Here is a 22,455-nt window from a genome sequence, read left to right as displayed (position 1 = left end):
ATTCCATCAAGGGTCTTGACACGGAGGTCTTAATTTCTCCTTCATACTTCTTGAGGACCAAATGCTGTATCTGCCGAATCCCTGAGGATATTAATTTGATATTAACTCATAGGAACTATAGCCATACTTACCACCTGCCACCTCATTAACTCACCAATTTGACTTTGTTTGTTTGTTTTGAAGCCTCAATTATTCATTTTGGGAGACATAGCAAATACTTTAAATATTTTTGGTATGTTTTATCTAACACTCCTACCCTAATGTTGAAAGTCATTAGATTCTTCCATGCTACCGAAAAAAAAGGAAAAAAAAAAGGCATGATTTATTTGTAACTTTAAGAGTATAGTTTGTATGTAATCTGTATGGAGTGGGAGAAAAGAAGGTCAGTAAGCAAAAATGTTGACATATGCATTAGCCTTCCTAACGTTACATGGAAATGGAATGTTTATAACTAGACTGTATGTCAATGATGAACTTAAGGAATACATTTTTGCCAGAAAATTTAAGAATGAACCCTTCTTTTTAAACTGGGAGAGATTTCTGATACTGTATTAGTTCATTTTGCACTACTATAAAGAAATACCTGAGGCTGAGTAATTTATAAAGAAAAGGGATTTATCTGGCTCACAGTTCTGCAGGCTGTACAGGAAGCATGGCACCAGCATCTGCTTCTGGGGAGGGCCTCAAGAAGTTTTCAATCATAATGGAAAGCAAAGAGGCAGCAAGAGAGGAAGAGAGGAGGAAGTCCCAGACTCTTTTTAACAACTACATCTTACATGAACTCACAGAAGAAAACTCTCTCATTACCATGGAGAGGGCACTAAGCTGCTCATAAGGGACGCGCCCTCATGACCCGATGACCTCCCACTAGGCCCCACCTCCAACAATGGGGATCACATTTCAACATAAGATTTTGAGGGGACAGCTTCTTTTCCGAGAAAACACCAAATGGCGGATGACGCCGGTGCAGCGGGGGGGCCCGGAGGCCCTGGTGGCCCTGGGTTGGGGAACCGTGGTGGCTTCCACAGAGGTTTCGGCAGTGGCATCCGGGGGGGGGTCGCGGCCGTGGACGGGGCCGGGGCCGAGGCCGCGGAGCTCGCGGAGGCAAGGCCGAGGATAAGGAGTGGATGTCCGTCACCAAGTTGGGCCGCTTGGTCAAGGACATGAAGATCAAGTCCCTGGAGGAGATCTATCTCTTCTCCCTGCCCATTAAGGAATCAGAGATCATTGACTGTTTCCTGGGGGCCTCTCTCAAGGATGAGGTTTTGAAGATTATGCCAGTGCAGAAGCAGACCCGTGCCGGCCAGCGCACCAGGTTCAAGGCATTTGTTGCTATCGGGGACTACAATGGCCACGTCCGTCTGGGTGTTAAGTGCTCCAAGGAGGTGGCCACCGCCATCCGTGGGGCCATCATCCTGGCCAAGCTCTCCATTGTCCCCGTGCGCAGAGGCTACTGGGGGAACAAGATCGGCAAGCCCCACACCGTCCCTTGCAAGGTGACAGGCTGCTGCGGCTCTGTGCTGGTGCGCCTCATCCCTGCACCCAGGGGCATTGGCATCGTCTCTGCACCTGTGCCTAAGAAGCTGCTCATGATGGCTGGTATCGATGACTGCTACACCTCAGCGCAAGGCTGCACTGCCACCCTGGGCAACTTCGCCAAGGCCACCTTTGATGCCATTTCTAAGACCTACAGCTACCTGACCCCCGACCTCTGGAAGGAGACTGTATTTACCAAGTCTCCGTATCAGGAATTCACTGACCACCTCGTCAAGACCCACACCAGAGTCTCCGTGCAGAGGACCCAGGCTCCAGCTGTGGGTACAACATAGGGTTTTTATACAAGAAAAATAAAGTGAATTAAGCATGAAAAAAAAAAAAGATTTTGAGGGGACAAACATTCAAACTATGTCAGATCCCACTCACAAAAGACTAATTGTAGGCCGGGCATGGTGGCTCACATCTGTAATCCTAGAACTTTGAGAGGCCGAGGCAGGTGGATCACCTGCGATCAGGAGTTCGAGACCAGCTTGGCCAACATGCTGAAACCCCCATCTCTACTAAAAAGGCAAAAATTAGCCTGACATCGTGGCTGGCACCTGTAATCCCAGCTACTCTGGAGGTTGAGGCAGGAGAATTGCTTGAACCTGGGGGGGGGAGGGTGCGGAGAGAGGAGATCACACCCTAGCGCTCCGCCGCATGGGCAAACCCAACGAGACTCCATCTAAAAAAAAAAAAAAAAAAGACTAATTGCCATGCTGATTGCCCTACCACTATAACAACAGTAAATTCAGACAGAATATATGAAACATTGGTTTCAGATGTAAGAAAACAGAAAGCAAGGACTTCTTTGATCCATGAGAAAAAAATGATTAAAGTAAGTTCTACAATTGCATGGACTTACTGCCTAGAGGCAGCAGTTATCAGGCTGCAACAATGTGAGGGGGACCCTTTCAAAGCCTTGTATTCTCACTGAGCTGAAGAGACAGAGATTGTATTTGAAGAGGCCATGGCAGCTAGAATGTGTGAAGCAGAGAAGTAGAGAGAGGATCGTTACAGATATCTACAGAGAGGTCCCATTGAGTCTTTGCCTTAGATCCACAACTATGTGTGAAGAAACTACTCCAGGTCATAAAGACTTATGAGAAAAGTGTAAACAGAACAATTTCCAGATGTCAGATAAGTTGGGAATAGTTTAGTTTTTCATCTGAGGGGAAAGACCTCCTAACATGGGGGTACTGAGAAGAGTTTTCCAATAGATACTGACTCAGTAAAAGGCCTAAACTAGCTTCACAATAAAGACCACTCTGGAGCCATAGTAATAAAGCTTAAAGCAAGCTTTTAAAAGGTAAATATCATTTGTAAGGAATTTAACTGCATCCCAGAATAAAATGTCAAGACTATTTAAAGCAATACAATGAAATCTGGCATCCAAGAATATTTGGCATCCCATCAAAACTTACTAGACTATGCAAAAAAGCAGGATAACATGCCCCATTGCCAAATTTTAAAAATCAACAGAAACAGGCCCAGAAATAACAGAGATGATACAGTTTGCAGATAAGGACCATAAAACAGCTATTACAAAAATTCGAAGATGATACAATGAGAAAATACATTGAAGACACACACACACACACACACACACACACACACACACCCAGATCGAATTTCAGGAGGAAAAGTATAACATCTGAAATTTAAAAATATACTGGATATGGTTAATCAATGATCATGAGAAACTGAAAAGCAGCCAAAGATAAAAGACACTATTTATAAGGAACAAAGTATGAATTACAGCAGATTTCTTGTCAGAATCTATGCAGTCCAGAAGGCTGTAGAATGACAATATTAAAGCACTGAAAGAAAAAAACCATTAACCTGTAAAAAAAAATGCAAAAAATAATTTTTCAAACTAACAGAAATGCAGAGAATCTATTGCCAGCAAATTTGCACTACAAGAGACAGTAAAGGATGTTCTTCAGGTATAAAGAGAAATGATGCATATGCAAATACACATCTATAGAAAGGAGTGCAGAGTGCCAGAAATGGTAATTGTGTGGGTAAATATGAAAGACACTCTTTTTCACTTATTAATGTCTTTAAAGGTAACAGTTTCAAACAATTTTCAAAAAATAACACTGTATTCTACAATTTACAAGATATTTAGATACATATAAGACAGAAATACCAAGGACAGAGTGGAAAACTGGGTGTATATCACTATCAGGGTTTTACACTATATATGAAGTGATATATTTTTAAAGGAAGATCATGATAAGTTTATGATATGTATTTTAAACCTGAGAGCAAACACCAAATAAAATTTTAAAGAGCAATATAATGTAAGCCATAGTGATGACAAAGTGTAATCATGAGAAACATTCAATTAATCCAAAAGAGGAAGAAGATAGGAAAAAATAAATAAATAATAAATGGGACAAATACAAAACAAATATAAGTATAGTGAATTTATTACAATGCATATCAATGATTATATAAAATGTGAAAGACTTAAACAATGCAATTGAAAGGCAAAGATCATCAGGTTGGACAAAAATGGAAAACTCAGTGAAATTCTGTATACAAAAAACCTTCTTTAAATATAATGACACAGATTGCTTGAATGTAAAAGGGAAGACCATGGTATGCCATGCAAACACAATCAAAATAAGAGTGATGTTGGCTGTAATTACATTAGAAAGAAATATTTTTAAAACAAGGAATATTATCTTGGATAAAGAGGAAAATGTCATAGTGATAAACAGGGCAATTTATCAATGAGGGTAAAATCAAAAGTGTGAACAGCCTTAATAAAAGAACTTCAAGCTTTATAATGCAAAAATTGATAGAGCTCAAAGGAGAAATAGAAAATTTTACAATTCTACTTGGAAATTTCAACACTGCTCTCAACTGATAGAACATGTAGACAAAAAAATTAAAAATGATATAAATGACTTGAACAACATTATCAATCAAATGGACGTCATTATAGAACACAAAAGAACATATATACTTTTTTCAATGCACACAAAATATGCATCATAAAACAAGTCTTAATACATTTAAAAGGATTTAAATCATGCATAATATGTTATGTTACATAATCTAAATTAGAAATTAATAACAGAAAGACATTTGAAAAAATCTCCAAATGATAGGAAAGTAAACAACACACTTCCAAATAACCCATAAGTCAAAGGAGAAATGTTAAAAGAACATATGTATTTTGATCTGGCAGAAGAAGAAAGATTAAATATCAGTATCTCCTTAAAACAAAAGAAAAAGAAAAGATTAAACCTAAAATAAGCAGAAGCAAGGAAATCAAAATGTTAAGCCCCTAGGAGAGGGAGTGAAAGTGACAATTTAATGAATAGTTTCCTTTTGGGGTGATGAAAATATTTCGGAACTAAATAAAGGTGATGCTTGCACAACACCACTGTACTAAATACCACTGAATTGCACACTCTAACATGGTTAGGTTTATATGCTAAGTAAATTTTACCTCAATAAGACAAAATGATAAGAATATAAAGAAGTGATATAGAAACTGATTTAAAAATTGAGAAAACCAATGAAACCCAAAGTTAGACACAAATTATTAATATCAGAAATAAAAGAGGGAATATAGTCACAGACCAAACAGATATTAAAAGAATAGTAAAATCATATTTTTAACAACTTAATGCAAGTAAATTTTAAAACTTGAATTAGACAAATTTCTTGATAGATATAAATGATCAAAGCTCACCTGAAAATGAAGAGATGAGCTGAAGAGTCCTCTATCTGCTAAGTAATTGAATTCATAGCTTAAAACTTTCCCTTAAAGAAAATTCCATGCCCAGATGGCTTCACTGTTGAGCTAAACCAAACACTTAATGAAAAAATAATACTAATTCTACACAAAATAGTTCAGAAACTAAAAGGGGAGAAAAATTTCCCAAATCATTCGATGAGATTTAGGTTAGCTCTGATACTAAAATTGTAACAGCACTAAAGAAAACTACACACCAATATTTCTCATAAATGTAGACACCACAATTCTTAACAACGTATCAGAAAATTCAATCCAGCAATAGATTTTTAAAAATAATACACTATGATTAAGTTGAATTGATCCTAGGAGTACAAGGTTACATTAACATTCAAAAGTCAAGTGACGTTCTGGTTAGGTAACAACTTTTTAGAAAACAAAAAGCATAAATGATGAAAAATAAAACCGATAGACATTCTCAAATTAAAAACTTTTTTGTAAGGCCACTACCAGGAAAATGAAAAGGCAAGCCACAAACTGGAGAAAAGGTTTGTAAAACATGTATCAGGGACTTTTATCCAGAATTTTTTTTTTAAATCCAAATTTTTACAAGTCAGTAATAAGAGAAACAACTCAATACAAAATGCACAAAATAGTTGAATATACTCTTCTCTAGAGAAGATCTATGAATTGTCAATAAGCACATGAAGATTCTCATGATCTTCAGTCATAAGAAAAATAAAAATTAAAACCAAAATGAGATACCACTACACACAAACCAGAATGGCTGAAATTAAAAGGATTGACAATACCACTATGCGAAGTGAAAAAAACTCATTTATGTAAAATTCTTGAAAAGGCAAAACTATAGTAAAAGCATATCAGTGATGGCCAGGGATTAGGATTGAGAGAAGAGGCAGCTGCGAAAGAGCACAAAATAACTTTTAGAGTGAGGAACTGTTCTCAGTCTTGATGTGGTGGTGGTTGCATGACTATGTAATTGTCAACATTCACTGAATTATAGTTTTGAAATGGGTGAATTGTGATGAATGTAAACCACATTTTAATAAAGCTAATTTGAAAACATATGAAAGATGCACCTTGAAAGGAAAGGAATCTTCACATAAAACAATAGTTGTGGGTGTCAGGAAAGCAACTTCATAATCCTATAAAAATCTTGAAATCAAAACACACAAGGACTTTTAGTTCACCTTATAATTGCATGTTAAGAATTAATTTTGAGACCCCACAACAATCCCTAAGAACAGTATTCCCTTATTTTTATACAAAATTATCCTTTGCCCAAAATATGCATATGAGCACCCATGTCTTATCTATAATTATTGATAAGAAATATTGGTTACATTTTTCTAGCAGGTTTTTAAAAGATACCAATTACAAGTCTTATCAATTCCAATTTACTCAGAAATTCAAATGATTTTCTAACAGTTTGTCAACAAGATGTCATATATATATACACCTATAAGGTAAAGCAGAGCATTTCTCCCTAACATCTGTTTTACAAGTTGGGATTTTTGCCTAATGGGTTGTATCCAATTTGGACATTTATCAAATCTAAGAAAACTTAACTCTTTTTCAAAAATATATTTTAAGTGTTAGATTTTGGGGAAAACAGAATGAAATGCTAAATGAATGTTATATATTATATATATGTATTCATAAGATATGTGTGCTATTTATATATATATTATATATCTAGATATATATTCATAAGATTACGTATGTACATATCCATAAGATAGATATCTAATGGATATATATCTGGAAATAGATAGATAGATAAATAGATATCTTAAAATTAGTCCCTAAATTAGAACTGGAGTTACAAAAAGTAATTTGTATTTTTAAATACATTATTTACAATTAATGTTTAAATGGTGTTACTAAAAAACACATAAATCTGAAATACACTCCATATTTAAAGTAGGTTGATTATAAAATAACAAAACTGAAGAATAAGCAGTTTGTCTTAAGTGCTGCTCTTGAACATGAGAAAAACAACTTTGTAGATGACATCTGTGGATATTCTGCAAGAGATCTTTAGATGTTCTCAGCAGCTTTAAGTGTCAATAACGGTTCCATATGAAAAAATTCACAAGTTATGCCTTTGTATGTCCTCAAGCATGCTCCTATAGTTTTCAATATAGTTATGCAATAATCCAGGTAAAACTCCCCACTCCACCAACTAATATGCGCAAATACAATTAAGAGAAAGAGAGAGGAGATAGATGCCACGGAGAACATGTATATATAAGACAGATTATTTGAGATGAGATTATAGACTACGCTGGAAAGTGTGGAGAAGGAAAGAAAGAGAGAGAAAGAGGAAGGAAGGAAGGAAGAAGGAAGAGGAAGGAAGGAAGGAGGAAGAAAAGGAAGGAAGGAAGAAGGAAGAGGAAGGAAGGAAGGAGGAAGAAAAGGAAGGAAGGAAGAAGGAAGGGAGGGAGGGAGGGAGGGACTGAACATTAATGCAATCTCCTAAAAAGATTTAGGAAATTCTGTACTCAAGATAAAAACAAACAAACAAATAAGAAACTTGCATAGAATATTTTGTCAAAAAAGGATTGTCCAATACTTGCAGGAGAAAGTTGAGATAGAAAAGAAAGTTCTGTAGGGAATTCATGATAGTCACGCCATTTGAGTTCAGCCCTGTACTTCTGTCTAATAGCAAGGGGGCTAAAGCCCAGCTGTGGGGTTCAAATCCCAGCTTGGTCATTTGCTGCTATGGGACATTAAGGATATAATTTATCCTTTTTCTATCTTGGTTTCCTCAACTCTACAAAAGACTAATTAAGTACCTACTCCAGAAACTCTAGGAGCATGGTCCAGGCATTTGTTTTGTGTTTGTGTGTGTCTTTGTGTGTGTGTGTGTCTGTGTGTGTTTTCTGTATTTTGTTTTGTTTTGTTTTGTTTTTTTAAAAAAAGATGTCCAGGTGAATCTAATGAAAGACTAGGTTTGGGAGCCTGTGGATGAGATAAAAGTCTAAGATTCTATAGTTATATTTTGTGGTTGTTGTATTAGACTGTTCTTGCATTGCTGTGAAGAACTACCTGAGACTGGTTAATTTATAAAGAAAAGAGGTTAACTGACTCACAGTTCTACAGGCTGTACAGGAAGCATGGCTGGGGAGGCCTCAGGAAACTTACAATAATGGCAAAAGGCAAGGGGAAGTAGGCACGTCTTACATGACCAGAAGGAGGAAGAGAGAGAAATGGGAGGTGCTATACACTTTTAAACAACCAAAACTCTCTCACCATCACAAGAACAGCAAGGGGGAAATCTGCCCCCATGACCCAGTCACCTCCCAGCAGGCCTTTCCTCCAACACTGAGGATTACACTTGGGCAGGGACACAAATCCAAACTAAAGCAGTTGTACACACCGAACCACCATGAATTCACACTAAATTAGATATTTAGAAATATTTTCTCTCTTTCAAACTATATTGCAGCTGCTATATACATAGAAGTTTTTCAATAAATATTGAATAATTCATTCTAACAAGACACTTATTTTAGAGAAATAATGCTTTGGGGGCATGAAGTAACAAGGCCAAATCAATGGCAGAATCTGGGGAATTCTTATTCATCTGGAACCTTCCACAATATACTGTCTTATTTTTGTGCTATTAATGCACTATTTTCCATATATGTACAAAATTGTATGCATATATAATAATTCATTGTTACTTCTAGGAAAGGAAATTTCCAGACCTACTACCATAATAATACTCTAAGTAGGTTATTTTATTTATATGTAAACACGAGCTGAGATTTTTTTTCTGCATCTGTAAAATGAAGATGTGACCAGGCCTCTCATACAGAGACACTGAGAGGTAATGAGACTAATAATCCCTTTGATGGTAGCTGGCAAAGTTTTCACAATCAAAATCAACAAAAAATAGCAGAAACTTAGCCTTGCAGGGATAATATTTCTTTTCTTATTGTCAGGCTTTTGCTTCTTCTATACAAATAAGGAAGGTTCAGCATATTATTCCCAGATATTCTGCACCCAGAGGGAAATGTGCTTATTTCAACAGGAATTTGACCTTTGCTTTAGATGAAACCATCAGAGCTCTTGGATGAGAAGCTCATCTTTCTGGTCCCTGGAACATTGTTCATGTACACTTGACTACATTTCATCTCTGTCCTTAAACCTTAAGTGGGGGTCAATAAACACAGTTGTTTGACTTGGATAGTACAACTCTTATATTCTTAGTGACATTATAATTACTTAACAATTCTCCTATGACTTTAGAGCCTAATAAAATCCGTTGACTATACATAAAAGAATAAAATAAAGTATACCTCCCAGGTAGGCCTGTCAGAAAGATGCAGGCTTAAATTTACACTGCAGCAGTTACAAAGCTCAGAGATAAAGGTATTAGGGTTCTCACAGCAGTCTAGCTAGAACACTATTGGGGGATAACTGGGCAATTGTAAAAGAAGAGTCATCACCATGCAAAGTTTAGTTGTGACCAATTTTATTTTAGAACTGCATTGTTGGGTGTTTTATGGTAATGTAGATTTTATTCAATATTTATTTTTGCATATTTTAAAAAAAATTCCCAAAGCGATGCTTTTATACACATCTTCCCAATAGTAGTCAAGTTTGGAGATGATTTATACTGTAGCCTCAAGGATGCAAGAACAATGAAGTAAATCACAATTCTGGGTAGGTTTTTACAGATATCTGCTACCAAGACGAGCAAAAAGCTCAGGGTTTTCAGTCCTTTTAAATAGTTCTTCATCTAATGCAAGAGAAATAAACTTTGTAAAAGTTCAAGTTTGAACCCCTTCTGTGGCTTTTACATAAAAAAGCTTTATGCATTTTAAGTTGTAGGACTCATGCAGTTCATATTTGTTGCTGTTTTAGGCACTGCTATAAGTACTAAACTATAACAGACTCAAGAAATCCAGTTTTTCAAATATGATTATTAAATGGTTCTCAAAATAACCTTATGGAAGTTACACTGTCTGAAGGATGGTGACTTGACATGTGATGCACTAAACATGCAGTTTTTAAATTCTGCCTTGTCCTAAACATGTAATCAACCAAAGCGTAGATTTGATAATGGGCCTCAACAAGGCTCACATTTGAGAAATGAAATAACAGAGATGAATAGACTTATAGGTTCATCATATCAAAGAGGTAATCATTTGTGACTTTCCAACATTTTAAAATAAAAGATTGAATAACTTCATTCAACTAAAATGTGGCTTGAAAAAAACATAGCTTTTTGGATATAAAGCATTCTGTTAACATTGCTCTTCAGTACCTTGCTTTATTATTTTTTTGGTATGTTTGCATGTTGCATCCAGAGCTACAGATTTTCCACAGTGCTTTTCTGCCTCATTCAAGTATAATAAAGTAGAAATCTATAGAAGCTCTAAGGTTAAACAAACTGTACATCATACAAAAAATTAACTTAATTTACATAGTCAAAAAGTATTGGCAATGCCCTTTATAAATCTTATCAAAGATTCATCACAAAGGATACTACAATCCACATATGTGATCATCAGCATAAAAATGCCATTTTGATTTAGGTGGTGCAGAACTGAGTATCTCTTAAATGTACACATGTAGAATCAGCAATTTGTACCGTATATATTTCTTTTAAAGTAACAGTATTGTCAATCTAATCTAAGGTACAGGATTTTCTTATTGCATATTTATTGTTGCTGAGGCAGTTAGTTATGATACAACAACACAATATCCATAATAATTTTAAATAAACAAAAACATTTCTCCTGGCAACAATATAAAGAATATATTTTTTTCTGAAATCAGTGAGAACATTGCTACATACAGATTTACTCAAATACTGAAAAACATGACCTTAAGGCATCTGCCAGAAAAACAGATGTACATATTTATATGAACTACGTTATGCAAGAAAAATTATTGCACAAAATCCTATTATTTTCAAAATAAAATATTCTTCTGTCTAAATGTACATAATTCCTTATTTCTTCATCAAATCATGTTAACTGGCTTGCTCAAAACCACTCTGCCTCTTAAATAAGGTTTAACAACATACACTAACAATATTACTGGGTTTGACCCAGGAACATTAGTACTGACATAGGGTTTGTAAAAACTATTTCCTACATTAAGAAGTGCTTTGGAGGAAACTAGATTTGGGGATTCATTTTACATTCTTAAATATTCTGATTTACAAATATCTTAAGATTCAGGGTCTTTTATGCCAAACAAAATGGAATTCAGATAAGAAAATTTATTCATGAAAATAATCAATCTTTTCCTGAAAATCCACATTTTCTACAAGAGAATGAAGGTCTATTGATTAGGAGACATTCACAGTGTTCTCCTCTTATCAGGAGTCTACTTGTTCACCTTAACTAAGAAACAATTCATTAGAATTCCTGAATTCTATTATTAGGATATTCGCATAGAATAGCACTAGTAACAGCAGTCACATAGTTTTTATTTAGAAGGGAGAGACTGTTTCTACAGAACGCTGTTATTAATATAAAAATAGTAAAAATTGGATTCCCATTAACATGCATCCACAACTTCAGTTGCTCCTAAACTGAGTACAGTGGCTCTAAGTATTGAAAAGGAGCATCATTCCATTATAGAGAGCCCTGCGCAGCCTGGTTATCTGATAACAAGATAAACAAAGACACTCAGTTTCTAAGGGAGTCTCTGAATCTGCCCTTTAAATGTGGGTATCCTAGCAGCATAATATGCTTAGCATAATAATTGAGAAAGTTAATGAAATTAGAAATGATACTATGGTTCATACTTAGAGCATGCTTTAAATTAAGCAGCTAGATTTTTTTTTTAAAGAAAACTTTTTGGGTGTTAGAATCTCAGCTAATAACTTCCAGGCAAAACACATTATTATTATTATTTTAATAAAAATTTGCAATTCCTTTTCCTTTGTTCCTTCAGAGCACGGACTATGTCAGTTATTTTATTCCCCATATCCTCAGTTACTGTACCCTGCATATGACTGGCACAAAAACTCAATGAATAGTTTTTAAATGAACATGTTATTAACTTTAATTAACTGAAAAAATAATCATGCTATATTTTGGTGCTTTTCTAAGACACATTAAAGTAGGTAATCATCAAAATATACCACTTAGTAATATTTTCACTTAAAAAAATAGCTCCTAAATTCCAATACTATTTCTCTATACCCCTGAAATACCACGGATGCAATATCTAAGGGTAAAAAGAAAAAAGTAAGAGTGGGATTCAGAAAGAACCATGACTCCATTGCAGGCCAGATAAAGACTATGTACCAAGGCCAAAAGTCTTCTTAGTTTATACAATTCTGTTGAAAAATAATTTCAAAAAGCAGAGGAGCTTACAAATATTTGGTTTAGTTACCATAGAAAATATGGGCACTGTAGAATATAAGATAACACTTTCCTTTATTTCGGAACTCACCCGAGTTTAACTTCATTCTCACTATATCCACCATAATACTAGGAATTCTAAGTTTAAGAGCAGACTTTGAATATTCAAAATTTTACTGGTTTGAAATACAAATACTTGGTAGTATTATTCTGGATGTTTTTAAAGAATAACATGCAGAATTTTTTTTCTGCTTTTGTTTTTAAAATAGAATAAAACCTCCAATTTTGCATTAAAATAAGGCACAAATCACTTTTAAATACCTTGAGACAATTATTTATGAGTGGCTAAATATCCTCAAAACAACAGAGTATTATAACCAAACACCTTGAAAGGTGGCTGAAAAGAACAAAATTTGGATTTCTGAAGCCATGATGTCAATTAAGCAAATGGACTAAAAACCAAATTTGACCTGTGCTACACTCACAGTTGTTCTTCAGACTGAGTTCTGTAAAAACAAAGCAAAAAACCATGCCTCATTTCAAAATTCATATTAAAATGCTGATTTGCATCCTTTTCACAAATTATGAAGGAATATTTGCCAAGCAGATTAACAACCAGAGTAACCTTTTTTCCTTCTGATTTAAAACAGCTCTTTTGCTATATGGACTTCTTCCATTATAAGCTTCAGTAAAGTAAGTTGTAATTTTGTAATAAGCTTATAAAGGCAAAATTTGACAAGAACCTTGAGTCTTCTGTATTAAAAAATAAGGATTAAACATTGTTTTCTTTAATGTATATAGTCCATACTTACAAGGGAAACAAGACTTGTCTTCTTATATAATCATAATGAGTAAGTGTCCCAAATAACACATATCCATTTAGATTTTGAAATGTAGGTTTTTAAAAAGCTTGGTCATTTTCTTTAAATTATTTCAAACCCTCTTCTAGGATTTTAGCTGAAATTATATTCTTTCAATAAATATTTAGAATATAGTCTCATTGGGCTTCTTTAATGATTTCTTGAACATCTTTTCTAAAAAGAAATGTAAAAAAAAATCATGATTGGGGATGTACAGAGTGGATATACTGAAAATGCTAGTAACAATTTAACCATATTCTCACTGCTTTTTTCCCTGATTGTGCCTGTTCATCTAGTCTATCATGAATTAGTACATGATTCCTTCTCAGATGAATTCCAAAGCTCAACAGTGAATTTGAGAAAGAAGAAACAAATTTTCTATACAGAATTCCCAGTAATTTATGTAGATACTTCTCTGCCCTAAAGAAGGGGAATTATGACTCCTCACTCCTGCATGTAGTGACTTCCTTCCAAAAACGACAGCATGGAAAGGGCAGGAAGAACTTTAGAGTGACAAACGCTACCTCAGCCAGGTTATCAAGGTCCGTGTCAGCATTCACAAATCATGTTGACAGTACGTACTCTTGATATGAACTGATGAAAATGGCACTTTACTTCTGTGATCATCTCCTCAAAACCCATAATCCCAGTCTAATCATGAGAAAAATATCCAACAAACTCCAAGAGAGGAGCACACTACAATTTATCTGACAGTACTCTTCAAAGCTGTCAATGTCATCAAAAATAAGGAAAGTCTAAGAAACTGTCACAGGCAAGAGGAGCCTAAGGAGACATTCCAACTCAATATAATGTGGTATTCTGAATAGGATCTTGATGTGGAAAATGGAAATTAGGAGAAAACTAAGAAAATCTGAATAAAGTATGGACTATCAATATTGGTTCATTAATTGGGGCAGATGTACCATAGTAACGTAAGATGTTAGTAAACAGGGTAGATGGGAACTCTCTGTACTATCTTTGCAATTTTTCTGCAAATCTAAAACTTCTAAAATACAAAGTCAATTATTTTAAAACGTAAATTTGAGATGATGATATGAAGCATTTTGATAGAGAATTATTAGTTAAAAAAAGATTTTTTTTTTTTGTCAGGACAGTTTATGTTGTATTTGGCTTTCTTGGGGTGGACCCCTAAACAGCAAAGGCATACAGAGAGACTGTGAAAACTCATTAGAGTGTCTCATTTGTAAACAGAAGTCATTAACTTCACATTGTAATTCAGCACTTCCTATATTTCACTGAATGAAAGGTAAATGTATATTTTTATACTTTTTGGAAAACATGGCTATAGTGCTTTATATAAGCAAATTAAGTATTTCCATTAAGAGAGCTTTTTAATCTTGAAAAGATGAATTTTGACCTTGATTTGATGAATAGAAAAAGGCATTATTGCTCTGCAGAACACTAATAACTTATTCTTCAAACTTTATACATACTTTCATACATTATTTAAGTATGCTTAATATAGCTTTAAGATTAAGGCAATTAGTGGGTTAACAGTTTCATCAGTTTCAGGCTAGTTTTGATATCTTGATCAGTTCATGCTCAACCAGATTAGTATAGTAGCTACTGGTTATGTGCATGGGTTACATATGCATTCTTAGCTTAAATAAAATGAATGGCATTAAGCACCAAACACTGGGAAATCTCATGTTCAATACATACTTTAAACATACATACAAACTAGTACCTGATTTAAAAGCACAGTAGAATTCGCTTTATATTTAAAAATCAATGCATTTCATATATCCTCGAAATGAACAAGTGAGGAAAATGTTCCAAATGCAAAAAAAAAATTTAAATAGTATGAGTTGCCATTCCTACAAATAATTCTGTTTATTACACAGATTGCAGTGGATTTCCAAATGTCTCCATAGAAGCTTGGATGCAAGATTTAAGCTTGGTTTCCATTTGTGTTTTTGTCTGAAATGTTCAAGCTTTGTTGGAAGTCAGATGTCATATGACATAAAGACACTACTTCATGCAGCAGTCCAATATCTTCTGAAGTCTCTTTGGCTTCTTTCCCTTCTTTCTCCCAAGGAACAAAAGTTGATGAATGCCGCCCAAGACTGGGTATAAGCAGATCATCTGAAATCTGGCTTAGTGTTTCCCTCTTTTCTGTGTTTCCTTTATCAGTCTGGGAAATTTCAGGGGAAGTGGGTTGGAAATCCAGTCCTGAAGTAGGGTCACTCACATTGTCAGCACTGAGGTGCTTGTCACTGTTTTCCTCTTTCAGGATAAACAGAGAATCTGTCAAACCACTAGAGGAAACCCGCTTCCTAGGAGATGGAGGGAGGTGTTTGCCATGGAGGGCACTATCGTCTTGCCCAAGATTCCACTCTGCTTGGTCACCAGAACCACCACAGAGGAAAGCCAGGTTATTCTCACTAGGAGCATTAGATTTATTCTGAAAAAAGAAGAAACAACAAATTCAGAAAACTTTTAATAAGCATTAATTTAGTTCATTTTTCTCATTTTGAAATAAATGTTAATAGCGTTAAGTTCTTCCCAGAGAAAATACAGCATTGAGAGTTAATTTTAAACATTTCCAAATGGCTCTATTAACAGGGATGAAATGGAACGGACTTTGGTTTCCATTGCCTTGCAGCTGTCACCTATCACATTCAAACTAGATTATATAATTAATGCCAAGTTCTGAAGTCACTTACTATCAGAACAGGATTGTCATTACTCATACTTCTATCTCTGCTGTTTTTAAGCATTCAGTTGAATTTGCATAAAATAATGTTCAAAAATAAAATCATGTTCATTTTTGGGTAAGAAAAAATGATTTGAATGAATATATTTAGTGAAGTTTTTTTGAAAACTCAGGAAATACGGGGAAAAAGTGAAAACATTTCACATTTTAAAAATTCGCCAGAGAGAAGTATAAAATTAGATTGCAAGAAAACATTATTGCTTGACAAAATAATTTCAGTTAATGACAATAACCACCAGAACTAGATAAATGAAAGGGAAAATACTAGAATTTTAATAATAGAAATAATTTCTAGTGATTAAATTTTATCATATTTTTGAAGTTTTGACCCTTACCTATTTAGAGGTTAAATGCTTCTACCAAAAAAGATTATAAGATCCAGTAATTACAGCAAAGGCAAGAATATTTTCTTCTAATTTTATAAGTAAAAAAAATCTACTAACCGTAGGTTTGTAATCAATGTCATCCATTGATCTAAAGAAATCCAAGCTCTTTGCAGCTGCCAGCTTCCCCTGATCTGAGCTGTGTGTGCTTAATGTATCAAGAATCTCTCCTAGTAAGTCCATTTCACCTGAGTAAGGAGTCTTCACTCTTGTTTCAACAGAGTCATCACTCTCATAGAGATAAGCAGAAGCTTCTTCACCATCTTCAGAAGATAACCTGAAGAAAAATAAAACACGCAGTAGTAGGTAAATAACCATATTTGATGCATGTAAGTAATCTCTCAGCAGTTACATTACATTAATGAGAGAGTTAACAACACAATCAATAATTGGTTAATGACCAAATTCTTTATAGAGATTTGTATACTAATTCCAATACGGAAATATTTTGTACATGCATTAAGAACAAATAAAAAGTTTACGGTACCTTATGAAACTGAAAGTAGAAGTAGGGATTTTCACAGTTTAATTCTGTGGAATTTGGGACCTTTACTTTAGGAATATTAGACTGAACTACTTGGAAAGTTTGCTATAGCCTAAATTCACTTTCAATCTTTAATATGGTTTTCCTTTATTTATTCACTTATTTTAGAGGAGAATGCATATTCCTTCACATAGACAGAGATATATTTAACGAAGAAAAAAGAATGTTCATTTTGTCATTGTCGTACATCAATTGTAAAAAGCTAAACATATATTATTTCCCTTATATTAAAATTAATTTTTAATACTTTTTATTAAATTTTCATCTTCTGATATCACCATAGACTTAAGTCTCCTGTACCCTCAATTCCATTTCTTTCTATTGACTATTATCGCCATTCCTGATATTTAACCTTCCTCTCTTCAGAATGAGTAAGAGCCTAATTTAGATGGGCTTCTATTGCCCCTTTAACACTATCCTAGATATCTCTGTAGACACTATTGCTTTCCAAGAACAAGATATTTAAGGTCCATCTTAGTTTCCTGTCCCAAGATATCTCCCATAACATTCCAGGAGCACTGGGTCCTTTTGCTGAAGAACACTGTAAAAGGACAACATCTGAGCTCTAGGAGTGCATACTCTTTGAAATACCCTTTATCACCAAAAACTTCTGCTGTTAAGCCATACCACTTAATAGGATACCAAAATCCATTACTTACTTGCTTGCTCTTTCAATGTCATCATCATCATCATCATCATCATATAGAGCACCATCAAGGCTCTTAAGAGGCCTTTTTAAGCGTGCCTGGAGAGAGAGAGTGACAATAAATTGGCATTGGCAGTTTAAAATAAGGCTCTTTAGCAAATTTTAAAGCAACAATGTGATTTGATAAGAAGCACTTTTGCAAGAAATATACGTTCAGGGTTTTTGAATATTACCCAGTAACTTGACAAACTGGGACAGGAAGAAAGGGAAGCAATAAGGTATATTTATCTCAACACTTACTAACTTCTCAAACCAATAAAAAACAACAACAGATCACTGGATTGAATACATATGCACAGTCACACAGGCTTTCAGGCCCTGATTTAGGAATACTTGACTTATATTCAATTATACCCTCAAGCACCCATCACACAGTTTCAACAATTAACAGTATTTGCCAATTTTGTTTCTTTTATCCCCGGCCCACACTCTCCTCCACCCCAAGTATTTTAAAGCTGTGCTTCTCAAATCTTAATGTGTGTGTAAATCGCTTAGGGACTTATAAAAATGTAAAAGTGTAGATTCTGGTTCTATAGTGTTTGAATTTCTGCATTTCTAACAAGCTCTTAGGTAAGGTCAATACCACTGAATCTGGCAGGGTCACACTTTGAATCATTCAGTTTTTGAAGCAAATCCCAGGTAACCTATTGATTCACCTGAAGTACTTCACTATGTATTTTTAACAACTGTTTTAAAAACATAACCAAAATATCATTATCATACCTAGCAAGTTAATAATTGTTCTTTAATATCTTATATTACTCAGGCCATATTTATATTCCTCTATTTCTCCCCAGATTTTTTAGTATGCTTCTTTGGACCAGAATCCCAACAAAGTTAACATTGTATTTGGTAGATATGTTTCTCAGGTCTCTTTCAGGGGACTCAGTTCAACCTTCCCTCTCCTATAAGCCATACATACCCTTTAACATATTATCCTGTCCTCACTTCCTATAAATTGGTAGCTACCTCTGGAAGCTTACCCTCAGTTTCTTTTTCATCTTCCTTTGATTTTGGCAAGAATATTACATGGGTATTGATATGTGCATTTTTACTGTATCATGTATAGGCACATAATGTTTAAATATCTCATTTTTGGTGGTACTAAGATTCATTAATGACTTCAGGTATGATTCATTGAGTGATCCATTATACATTTCATTATCAACTTTTGACTTGAAGGTTTTAGCATTCCATGATAACCATTGGCTAAATCCGCTATTTCATTAGTGGCTAAAGAATTACGCTTTTCTAGAGCATTCCTTCTATATTTATTTGCTGGCATTCTATAAAGAAGAGCTTTACCTTACCAACTATTTGACTATTCCATAATACAATGTATGGGAAAGGCAGGACAAATCCTTGATTTCTTTCTTTTTAACAGTTTTGAGAGTGATGAGCTAAGCTAGTGTCCTAACAATCTCTAAAGGCAAGTCATGAGGGTTTTTTTTTTTTTAATTCCCATTATTAGTAGATACGTGATGTTGTTCAACCCACCACAATTCCTCTTCTTGATGTTCAAATTGTTCCATCTTTGAAATATACCATGATTATGTTTTTAAAATAGTCCTTATCTTTTAGAGCTATATCTTGAAATATTCCCAGATTAAATGATATGCTTTTGGGTATTTATTTCAAAATAATTTAATGGTGGAGAAAGAGCATAGGTGAGGCTGTAACTGAAATAAGATTGGCCGTGAGTTGATAACTGGTGAAAGCTACATAAACAGTTCCTGGGGATTTTTATAAGCTTCTCCTTCCTTCTGCATATGTTTGAAATTTTCAAAATAAATTTTTTTTTTTTTTTTTAATGACCCCATCTGTTACCAGTGGTAGCCCTTTCAAGTTGATTCCTGTGTCCTTTGACATAGACTCAGAAGTGTTTAGTAAGCTTCCTGTTTTTGGCACAATAAGATGTCTCATTTCAACTTAGAATTTTTCTGCATTAAACCTGGAATCAGCCATTTCTTCTAAAAAACACTGGTTTCCGTAGATAGGAAATGGCATCTAAAGGTTCGAGTCTGGGTGCTATGGGTGCTTATGGCTGCAAGCTGTCCTTTTGAATGAACAACAGTAAACTTGAATTTGGAGACTTCAACCATGACACCAGAGAGGAATAACTTTCTGCCTTCTGATTTTGAGTTCCCAACCTAGATAACTGTCTTCTTTTATTGCAGCCACAAAGAGTAAGCAAATTTATGGAACCTGTAGGACTGATTCCTACTCCACTCCCTCTATGCCACTGCTTGTGAGTAGCAGAAACAAAGGAAAGAGTAGTAAAATATGTTCTTATAACCCCTACTCGGAATGTGTAGTGAGGTTCCCATAAGTTCAGGGATTAGAAATGTATCTGGGGCCTCTAACTGTCTGAAGCTGGGGCCTATCACTTTACCATTATAAGTTTAAGGTACATGAGTTAAACAGAAATCCGCAGAGTAGCCTAAGAACAAAGCCACCACTCACAGCAATATTTCTGTGGGAAAAATGTATTTCACCTACTCTCTCCAAAACTCACAAAATGTGACACAATCCTTTGTTTCTGAAGACAAGCCATTATTATTACACCGAGCTCTGTATATGCTTGGCTTTATACCAGCTAGCAGATCCTGCATTTAAGTTTTTGTTTACAAATGAAACAAACTGAAACAAACAAAGTCTATGAGGAAGCTGAGACTTTATATTGCTATCAATTAAAATCACTACTACTTAAGAACTAATACAGAAGGATTAGACAATACATACTCAACAGTGTTTATATTTGTGGAGTACTTTGCAAAACACTCTCACATACACACAGGGAATACGAAGTTAAATTAAGTAAAGTCTTTGACACTAAACAGCTCTAAGTCTAATGGACCCTACAATAAATCTGGAGGTATTCCCAGAGAAGTATATAATTTGCCCAAGGACACACACTTTATCAAAACTAGGAACCAGAAAACAGAACTTACGTCTTTCCCTATTGTGTTGCAAGTCCCTTGTTCATTTTCTTCCACAAAAGTTACCTTTATATTCTGTAGCTGTCTGCATATACCATAGCTTCTCTATTTTTTAAGTCCAACTTTTTTTATGAAGTTACTGCTTTTTGCACAAACATCTACATCATGAAATAAGCTTCACAGATACATTTAAATTTTAGTTTCATGTTTCCTAGCTAGACAAGCATTCTATCCATTTCCATATAGGGATGTTAAACAGTGTATCTTTTTTTTTTTTTTTTTTTTTGAGACGGAGTCTTGCTCTGTCGCCCAGGCTGGAGTGCAGTGGTGCAATCTCGGCTCACTGCAAGCTCCGCCTCCCGGGTTCAAGCCATTCTCCTGCCTCAGCCTCTCCGAGTAGCTGGGACTACAGGCACCTGCCACCACACCCGGCTAATATTTTTTTTTGTATTTTTAGTAAAGACGGGGTTTCACCATGGTCTCGATCTCCTGACCTCGTGATCCACCCGCCTCGGCCTCCCAAAGTGCTGGGATTACAAGCGTGAGCCACCGCGCCCGGCCTAAACAGTGTATCTTATGCTAAGTTTTAACACTAAAAGTAAAATTAGAAACAGAAGTAAAACTGATTAATATGTTGTTTTCTTTTCCTTGGCTGTTAACCTTTGTGTTATCCATACTTATTATACACGTACTTAAAATTATTTACATACATGAAATAAGCTTCTTCTAATTAATAGTCACTGAATATATATCAACCTGCATGAGGAACTTCAATTTATATGTAAGAAATAACAATGTCCAAACAGGCGATAGAATATGTCAATTGCTTGATGATTTCTACATAATTTTGTTAAGGTCACAAAAAAAAATTAAGGAGAAAAATAATCATGATGTAATCAACATTTAAGATAGAGAAGAACAGCAGTAGAGATAATCTGGGTCCATACAAGCTCAGCAGCTGATGGTGTTCTGGTGGGTTGCGACTCTGAAGCACAGTGCTTTCAGGGGAAATAAAGGACAGTTTTCTCCATGTTCAGAACATATAACACAGGGCAAAAAGGCCTGGTCACAATCTTAAAAATAAAGGTCTTTTGTGGGGAGATGGTAGTAAGTAAGCTTAGACTGCAGAAAACATATTGTGTATTCTTAAGGGTGCCAATACCTAGCCAGTAACAGTACATCTTCATCCAGGTTAACAAATCACAGACATATCATTATTAAAAACATGCATATGAACTACGCAGGACCTGAATGTAAATGACTATGATAGAGAAAAATAATCTCAACCCACACAATAAAAATAAAAATATATACATTATTTTAACACAATTGAGTACAGTGACTTATCCTTCAACATCCAGCTCAAATGTAGCCTCTGGAAAGCTTTATCTGGTAAGTGTTCCTCTGTATGGCCATATATTTGGTAAACATTTGGCAAATGTACTATTAATCTCATTGTGTTATCTGCTCATGTGTCTGCCTGCACCACTACACTCAGAGCTCTCTATAAGTGGGATTCAAATTTCATACTTCTTTGTGCCCTTTGCACCCTATTGTATGCCTTCCTAGCATGAAGACAGTAGCATGAATGCAGTATGTGCTTACTGGGTGTTTGTGGATTAAAGAGATGCTAGAAATTCAGAGAATAATTAAATGTGGCTGCTGCCTTACTTTGGGGAA

At 35.0% G+C, this 22,455-nt stretch overlaps 1 protein-coding gene, 1 long non-coding RNA gene and 1 pseudogene across 4 annotated transcripts in view; 1 reads left to right on the top strand and 2 right to left on the bottom strand.

Annotated features, from left to right (window-relative positions):
- Positions 1-729, bottom strand: part of LOC131381821 (uncharacterized) — a 38,860-nt gene extending 38,131 nt beyond the window's left edge. Inside the window, exon 1 of the long non-coding RNA XR_009210778.1 lies at positions 629-729. This is a non-coding gene — a long non-coding RNA (uncharacterized LOC131381821). The remainder of the gene's footprint in view (positions 1-628) is intronic.
- A 193-nt stretch (positions 730-922) lies between these two features.
- LOC116457683 (small ribosomal subunit protein uS5-like) lies at positions 923-1,872 on the top strand (annotated as a pseudogene).
- Positions 1,873-9,696: 7,824 nt separating this feature from the next.
- Positions 9,697-22,455, bottom strand: part of DENND1B (DENN domain containing 1B) — a 269,661-nt gene continuing 256,902 nt past the window's right edge. For 2 of the 3 annotated variants that reach the window (XM_058430627.1, XM_058430629.1), the window contains 3 exons: positions 17,790-17,875; positions 16,647-16,863; positions 9,697-15,891 (listed from right to left, as the gene is read on the bottom strand). In XM_058430627.1, the coding sequence (XP_058286610.1) occupies positions 15,379-15,891; positions 16,647-16,863; positions 17,790-17,875 (816 nt within the window). In that variant the 3' untranslated portion in view covers positions 9,697-15,378. The remainder of the gene's footprint in view (positions 15,892-16,646; positions 16,864-17,789; positions 17,876-22,455) is intronic. The other variant, XM_058430628.1, reaches the window with a different exon arrangement.

The sequence above is a fragment of the Hylobates moloch genome, unplaced genomic scaffold (genome assembly GCF_009828535.3).
Source record: "Hylobates moloch isolate HMO894 unplaced genomic scaffold, HMol_V3 SCAFFOLD_18, whole genome shotgun sequence".
In the NCBI taxonomy this organism is placed as follows: domain Eukaryota; kingdom Metazoa; phylum Chordata; class Mammalia; order Primates; family Hylobatidae; genus Hylobates; species Hylobates moloch.
Note: the sequence above shows the minus strand (reverse complement) of the source record. Positions and strands in the feature narration are given on the sequence as shown.